Source organism: Nannospalax galili, unplaced genomic scaffold, assembly GCF_000622305.1.
Source record: "Nannospalax galili isolate Female #2095 unplaced genomic scaffold, S.galili_v1.0 scaffold11, whole genome shotgun sequence".
NCBI classification, from domain to species: domain Eukaryota; kingdom Metazoa; phylum Chordata; class Mammalia; order Rodentia; family Spalacidae; genus Nannospalax; species Nannospalax galili.
In genome coordinates this window covers 4,125,340-4,133,913 of record NW_008330735.1, presented here as the reverse complement: position 1 = coordinate 4,133,913, position 8,574 = coordinate 4,125,340, and the positions used below count along the sequence as shown (strand labels likewise).

Sequence of the window (8,574 nt, the reverse complement as noted above, 5' to 3'; positions counted from 1 at the left end):
TCTCGCCGGCGAGAACGACGCGGGAGGACAAATCAGGATCCTTCTGCAGCAGTTTATTTGAAGACTGAAGACCAAAGACCACGAGAAGCGGGAGAGCGGTTGCTTATATATGCCCTAAAGGTCCCATTTATGACGTATAAGAAGCAGATTGGTTGCTGGAGATCATGCCACGGGAGGAGGCGAGGGAGAGCAGGCTCTTGTGCACGCCCCTTATGGGCGCAGCAGGATGTTTACTGTTAAGAAGGTCCGGATACCGGCGCCATCTTGTAATGGCGGTGGAGGCTGTGGCTCTCCAAAACAGACTACTTTCTTAAAAATTTAATTATTTCTGGTGAGATGACTCGCAAATAAAGATGCTTGTCCCCACGCTAGAGGACCTGAGTTCAATGCCTAGGACCCACATGGTAGGAGAGAACGACTCTTGAAAGTATGAGACCTCCACCTGTACACTGTGATGGTCCGGATACCGGCGCCATCTTGTAATGGCGGTGGAGGCTGTGGCTCTCCAAAACAGACTACTTTCTTAAAAATTTAATTATTTCTGGTGAGATGACTCGCAAATAAAGATGCTTGTCCCCACGCTAGAGGACCTGAGTTCAATGCCTAGGACCCACATGGTAGGAGAGAACGACTCTTGAAAGTATGAGACCTCCACCTGTACACTGTGATATGTGCCCCCACCGCCCCGCATACACAAATACATGTAAAAGATAAAAATAAATTTAATTATTAATATTAGGAAATAAAATAATGCATTTCTGTTGTGATTTTAAATTTGGTATTTGATTATGATATGGCTGTGCTTTGTTTATGTTGTGAAGAGGCCTATAAAAATGCTACTACAATTTAGAGGCGCCTAATCAGAGCACCTTTCTCTCCCATTTTAGGGATATTATTATCTCTCACCTGATAGAAACAGAAAAATAATGCTGTGCCTAGCTTGTGGACGATCCATGAGGGCAAAGAAGAGGCTGAAACAGCTGCTTTCAAGGGTTCCATTCCTCTGTGTTTCAGGCCTCAAGATCCAGAAGCCCTTATCACAGGGGCCTTTCAAGGTCATTGATGTGGCCAAGGTACTTAATGAGCTGAGCTTTGCCACTGCCATGTGGCAACAATTTGGAAACTCTGATGCATCCATTCTCTGCCTCATAGTCAGGTTCATCTTCACTCATCCAATTCATCTTCCTCTGGTGCACCTTTCCTATTCTGCCCACATCGATCACCTTTTCTCTATTGTAATTTAAAACACATTGTCTATTAATAGTTCAATCCACTCTTTGAAGTTAATTGGGCACTTCCACAGCTCTAATCTGCTGACACTTTTCACTGCTCCTAGTGCCACTTTTAGGTCAGGAAGTAACTGCAAATCTTTACTTAGCTGAGAAGTATTTTCCCCCACATCCATATGGAAAATGCCTCTTTTATGAGTACGGAGCATTTCAGGTGGAATTTGACATGTTGTTAGTGACTGTTCAGGTTGAGTGGCAGAATTCATGCATCCATGTCTAATGCCATTTAGTACTCCTGGAGATGGAAAAAAAATAAAAAAATCAATTCTGCCACTTTCCTGTGACCTAAATTTAAAATGGCACCGTTAAAAAAAATCCTTCTCTTGAAGTTGAGAGGTGAAAAGAACTAAGGGAATTTACACAGCAGCATAAAAAGAAGTAATTCCTAAACGGTGGGCACAGATACCTGCCAGCCTATGTGCTCTGCAGGGTGCACCTCCCCATCTCCCAAATTCACTCCACTGTCTCCTAATCCTGAGCAATGCTAGAGGTGGACAGGAACAGGTTGTGGGGAGCCTCCACTGAAGCAGTAACGGAGGGAGAAAGGACGTGATCCTCTGCAGAGTCGGAGATTGCTCTATAGAGCTGACAGCTGCTTAGACAGATCTCCCTCAGGACAGCCTATGTCAGAACAGAAAGGGGAAGCTTTCCAAGCGGTGTTCGCCATCCTTCTTGCCTTCCTCATTCATCAACTTCTTCCACAAACAGATGGTCTCCTTCTAAAGTTAAACATTAAGAGAGTACCTGTAGTGTTCACATCCCTTCCCCTTGGTCCTGGTATCCTTTCTTCCACATCTGTGTCACTGAAAGGCAAAAAAGAAACAAATGACCCACCCACAAGCCCAAACAAACAACAGAAATGGAAGACCAGAGCAAGCCAGGAACAAAGCAAATGCCAAGAAGTCAGTTACAGGAACGGGGAAAAAGGACTGAGGAATTCTAAGCCAACACCCTTTCCTTTCCGCACCTGGTATCTACAGTATGTGAAGTAACTGGTTGCAAGAGTAGATGCCACATAGTCACATAGACAGATGTTACTTGAGGTAATGAAGCATGCCAAAATAAGATAGCTAAAACAAAAAATCCGTGTAAATGTACATTTATTATCATTTTTAACATATCAGGTTGATTTATCATCTTACAAGGCTGAAAAAACTCTAGGTTATTATGAAGAATATCTGTCATCCTCACGGCTGAAGACTTGCACGCAGGCTCTCTCTATCTTCCAGTGGTTTGGCAGCTTCACACCAGAAGGCAGTGAAAACAATTGCATACAAAAATGGTGATGTATATCAGAATGGGAAATTAATTGTGGTTGGGACATTCCCCATGGTGAGTGGTTATGATTCCAATGTATTCTTAGATGTGGTGATAGGGTTATTCCTGATAGGAGTGTCAGGGCTGAATGACAACATCCCTGTTCAGATTCGCTACTTTAAGCCAATGAGATCCAGACCTCTGTTTCCTTCATGGCATTTTTCTGATCATTTGTCTTTGAATACAGTCTTAGAAAAATTAAGAAAAAAAAGAATAATTTTTAGAATGTGTGCTGTACTTATGTACATGCAGGCAAAACATATAAAAATAAATTAACCACAAACATTTCTGCAAAAATAAAAAATAAAGATATTTTTGCTCAGTGGACTAAACAAAATATGGGAGTTGATAACTCTAAGATTTACCCAATGATACAAGGCTGGCTTTTATGATCCATTTTCCTATGTATAAATGGAAGTGACAGTATGTGACCATTCTTCATTTGAAATTTGACCATTTATTTAAAGATGTTATCAATTTGCAGTAATGCACAGTTTTCTACCTTATAGTACAACAAAAAGTAAAGTGGATTTCTAAGTTGAACACTTTAAATAAGGTAGTTTGGTGCTAAAATGTATGAATAGACATGAGCAGCTGGCTTTAAATTTTAGAGCTGGGAATTTTTAAAACTAGATTGACTAAGGTTAAAATAGTTAAGGCAACCTAATATCAAAATTTGTTTTTAGTTAAAAAATTAACATCAGCAATTACTCGAAGTCTATTCTCTCAAAGGATTTTCTCAGCTTTGCACAATGGCAAGTGACTCATGATTTCAGGGTCATCATTTCCTGGTAGTTCTTCACTGTATGTTATATAGCTTCTTGCAGAATGCACAGAAAGACTTGGACTGCCCAGAGCAGCCTCCAAAGTCTACACCAGAGATGGAACTACCATCCTCACCTTGCATGACTTAGTTCTATGGGCTCTACACGAAACCCTTATCCAGAGAGACCCCAAGGAACAAGAGAAAAACACAGCTCCTGCTGGAAAGAGGAGACAGGTTGGTTGCTGCTTGCAGGCACTAGTTGGTTCTGTTTCTGTTCAACCATGAGAAAGATAAATATGATTCATTTAATCACCACTGCAAGAATTTTAGTTATATCCAGCTGCTTTATGATTCAGAGTGTCAATGAGATTCTCATACTGACCCTGCCTCCGAATAAGAAAAAAATGAAAAAGTAGTGCATATTTTTGTTTGAGCACTGAAGTAATAAATTGCATGATACTGATAACATCTACTCGACAGTTTTTATAGCATTAATATTTTCATTCTAAAGTTCAGATCTGGAGAGAACTTAAGAAATTGTGACTAACTGAATGCAAATCTCTTCTTGCTGTTAGAAGCGAAGTCTCCTCTCCAGACTTTTCCTGCCCTCTGCTCGCCCTGCCTGTCTTCACTGCTGTCCACGCTACTGTAAGCCCCTAGAAACTCCAGTCAATGCCTCTCTCTTGCAGCTTTTGCTGCATCTTATAAATATTGCACACATTTTTGAGTATCTCGTTAGACTATGTACAACACAAGGGTAGGGACTGTGCCCCAAACAACAATACGGATTGAAAGGAGATCCTGATAGTGGTGATCCAGTAGCATCTCTGTGTGAGATTTTCTACTCCTGTACTGACAGGCATGGTTAGAGGTTATGGACTTAGGTTTGGGAGCCAGAACGAATAACAGGTTTCAAGTCCTAGCTTGGGCTCTTGCTAGCTGAATGAACTTGATCAAATTCTTCAACCAGTTTCTACTTCAGCTTTCTCATTTATAAAATGACTATACTAATAGTTATTGCATTATGGAGCACTAATGAGAATCAAATGAATATAAAATACATATTTATGCCAGCTATTTGGTGGCATATGCCTTTAATCCCAGCACTCAGGAGGCAGAGGCAGGTGGATCTCTGTGAGCTTAAGGCCAACCTGGTCTACACAGTGAATTCCAGGCCATCTAGGGCTACAGGGGAGTCCCTGTCTTAAAAAAGACAAAAAAAAAAAATACCTATTTATGTGACTGTGTCTTAGTCTTTTCTGTTCTATTATAACAGAACATTGCAGACCAGAAAACGTTTAAGGAAAAAAATATTTTTCACAGTTTAGAAGACTGGGGTATCCAAATCAAGGCACTGAGAGGTTTAACTGTCTCCTAAGAGTGCATCACATCTTTTATTAGTTATTTATTTTTTGGTCTTTTTGTCTTCCTGTAGCCCCAGCTGGCCTGGAACTCACTATGTGGATCATATTAGCCTTGATCTCACAGATATCTGCCTGCCTCTGCCTCCCAAGTTCTGGGACTACAGGCATCACCATGCCTGGTATTACGTCTTCTTTTGGGTTGTAAGCCTGAACCTTTAACAGCTGCACCAGCTCTCCAGCCCAAGAGCTGCATTTTCAACAGAGAGGAAATGCTGGATCATCACATGGCAGAAGTTGATAGACAGGAAGAGTCAAAAGCTGTGTGAAGCCTCTTTTGTAAAGGCCTTAATCCCATTCAGAGAGGAGGAACTCTTAGATGTAATTACCTTTTAAAGAGCCCACCTTGGGCCTGGGAGATGGCTCAGTGGGTAAAGTGCTTGCTGTGCAAACATAAAAATCTGAGTTAGGACTCGCAGCACCCACATTGTGGTAGCACCTGTAAACCTAGCAGTAGGGGAGGGGATAAGTGGATCCCAGGGGTCCCTGGCCAGGCAGCCTAACCAAAACAGCAATTGCCAGGATTAGTGAGACTCTTTCAAGAAAATAGTTGGCAGTGATAGAGAAAGACATCTCAACATCAGTCTCTGCCTTCCACACACACCTGTGCGGGTGAATGCACTCACATACGTTCATACACATATATACACTACATGCACATAAATAAATAATAAATAAATAATAGACAAAATTGATGACCCCCCCCTTTTTTTTGTCTTTTTGAGACAGGGTCTCTCTGTAGCCCTAGCTGGCCTGGAACTCACTGTGTAGACAAGGCTGGCCTTGAACTCACAGAGATCCGCCTGCCTCTGCCTCCCAAGTGCTGGGACTACAGGTGTGCACCACCATGCCAGGCTGACTCTCACTTTTTAATAGCACCACATTGGCCACTAAGTTTCAAAATTTAGAGTGGACACAGCCAAACATTAAAAATATACACAGGCATATACATACATACATACATAAACAAATATATGTATGCATATTCACTTGAATATTTAATATTCTTTACATAGAACTGGAATTTGTTATATATATATATATATATATATATGTGAGATATACATATATAGAGAGAAGTACCTGATAATATATATAATCTCTAATATATATCAGTCAGCACCTGACTGATACCTACCAAACATTCAATGCCCATTATCATTACTGTATATAGGACATTTTATTGTTTCTCCAACCAATTTTAGGAAACAGTGATATGGACATTTAATATTTGGATATCACTAAAGCACATAGCTCTGTCTTTGTTTTGTGTTTCAAGTTTCTGTGAGTATTCATTTCAAACACACATCTTTCAAATTCTTATTTAAACTCCTCTGGAAGTTCAGAGTCATGCGCTCACTGGGACCATGAAAAGGGTGTCCTGATGGGATTCCTTCCAAAGCTTATTCTGCAGCCAGGCAAGGTCTTGAGTAGGCTGCCCCTTTATGGGGTTGTGGTTTGGTATTATGCCATCAACTTGCACCTAAGAACTTTAAAGAAACAGCTTTAGGTTAGAATTCAGCACAGTGCATTTGTTGGGGACCCTTGTTGTGTAAAGTAGTAGTCTCTTCATGTCCGGATAGCCCATGGGCTCGGTTCAAATGCAGAGACTCCTTTTTCAGCAGGGTGCTTTTCTGGCATCTTCCTGACTCATCTTTTGAAGTAGCCACCACAAAAACATAGCCTCCGGCTCTGGAAATGCCAGGCTTTCCTGTGTGATTTTTCAGGCAGTCTGGCAGCCTGGCAGGAGCTTACTTCCACATGTAAATGGGGCATCCTAAAAGTACCTAGCAGCTAAGGTTTTTACTACCCCCCCCATGGTATAAGTGTCCTGGTTTTTCCTCAATAATTGGAGCTGGAGCTGGATTACTAAGACTTGGAGCCGAGCAGAGTCAGGAGAATAAAGAGCTGTAACATGGACTAAGCTGAGTCCCGTGTCTTATTGCCTATGATCCAGCCTCCCCGGGGGGTGCTTTCCTTCTGTCATTAACTCACAGAACCCTAGCTTTAGCCGCCTTGCACCTTCCCACGTGATCCAGCGGCCGGTGGATTTCGCATCTCGAGGAAGTGCATGGGTGAAATTAGGGCGGAACTCGGCCGGGCCAGCCCCGGTAGTGGAGGGACTCACAGCGGAGAAGCAGCAGAGAAGCAGGGGCCCGCCAGCAATGCTCTGCGGGACCCGCCGCCTTCCCAGTGCGCACAGGGGACCGGCGCCACACTAGCAGCTGGCACCCCGAGATCCCTGCGCACCCCATATCTGGCGCCCAACGTGAGAGCCTCTGAATCTTGTGCCAGCTAGCAGCTGGCACCCTCTGAAACGCAGGATTCATGAGTATCCCTCCCCATCAGGAGGGCAATACAAATCTCTTCTAATTTCCTCCTTTTGTTTCCAGTCTAAAAGTCTTCGAGTGGGACCGCTAAGGACAGAGAGACAACTGAGGCTTCCTGGTCCGGGCTACTCCCTGATGTTAGCTAAAGGTCTCTTTGACCCCCTAACGGACCCCGACTGCCTGCAAAGGTGTAGACAAAAGACCTCTATCTATATATCTTTCTAATATAAAAATCTGGTGACGCAACGGCCACTTAAGAGTCATTAGGATGGCCGCCAGTTCCTTAAATTTGTGGGAAGGCCTGTGCTGGGAACCAAGTGGGATCCCCTGAAATTTCAATTTCAGGCACGTTCCCTTGGGAACCATCACTTCACCCCACTTTTTCTATCTTAAAACTGCTAGAGAAAAAAAAATCCCTAAAGTTCTAAGAAATCTCCACATGAGCTTTGGAGTTAGGCAGATTTCTCTAGTCAGCTCTGTCACCCTGCCCCCAGGCACTCAAGCCGCAGCTAAAACCAGTTAAGTGAGAATTTAAATTAACTAGCCAGTTAAGTGAGAACGGAGAACCTGGGAGTCCAAGGCGGCTCACGGCCAGAACAAAAGATTTAAAAGTAACTTTTTTTCTGCAGTCTGAGGCTTGTAATTTCTCAGGGCATTCCAACCCCCTAGTGCCAGACTGCTGTAAAAACATCTCCTTTTATAATGGGAAATTCAACATCACGCCAGAAAAAAACTCCAAATTCGTTCCCTTAGAGCCTTACTTAAATCAAGAGGGCTTAAGATCTCCCAAAAGGAAAGCTTAAAATTTTGGAACGAAGTGTATCAATTTGCGCCCTGGATCCTATCAGCAGACATATCTGATCCAGAGGTCTGGAACCTTCTTGTGCATCTGGCTCATAAAAAAGAAATCCAAGAGAGGCATAAATTCCCTCTTTCCTTTTTCCCGATAATGGCAGCCATGCAGCAATTCTTAAAAAAACCCACCTAAGATTGAGGAAAGTTTGCAAGCACCAGAAAATAATAAAAGAGAGGTTTTAAGTGATAAAAAAAACCCTGCAGACTGCCCAGTAGCAGATTCAACAGCTCCAAAAATAGAATTTGACCAAGTCAGACAAAACCCACCCATCAACAAAATTAACTCTTATCCCCCTCTTGCTGATTCAACAAGCCCAGATACTAACGCTCAGATTTCAAAAGCCCCCAAAAATCCTCAGGTAAATTCCCCTCCCCATTCACCTCGGCTACCACCATGCCTTGTGGCTCTGCCACCACCTGTGGCGCCACGCCTTACAGCCACAGAACAGCTGTGTAACCTTAGAGATAATGGGAGTTGCCAGCCTCAAAATTTCCAGCCTCAATGGTCTCAGGACCCCCAAATCCCACAGGTAGAGGCTTTTCCTGTTAACTTACAAATAACAAGGCAACGCCCACTAGCCTGGTACCCACTCCCA

The 8,574-nt window shown here is 42.9% G+C and overlaps 1 protein-coding gene across 1 annotated transcript in view; it reads left to right on the top strand.

Annotated features, from left to right (window-relative positions):
* Dcdc1 (doublecortin domain containing 1) overlaps positions 1 to 8,574 on the top strand; it is a 469,865-nt gene that overhangs the window by 405,410 nt on the left and 55,881 nt on the right. The window contains 5 exon segments of the mRNA XM_008851730.2: positions 888 to 1,073; positions 2,414 to 2,506; positions 2,508 to 2,621; positions 3,424 to 3,610; positions 6,135 to 6,140. Coding sequence (XP_008849952.2) covers positions 888 to 1,073; positions 2,414 to 2,506; positions 2,508 to 2,621; positions 3,424 to 3,610; positions 6,135 to 6,140 — 586 coding nt within the window.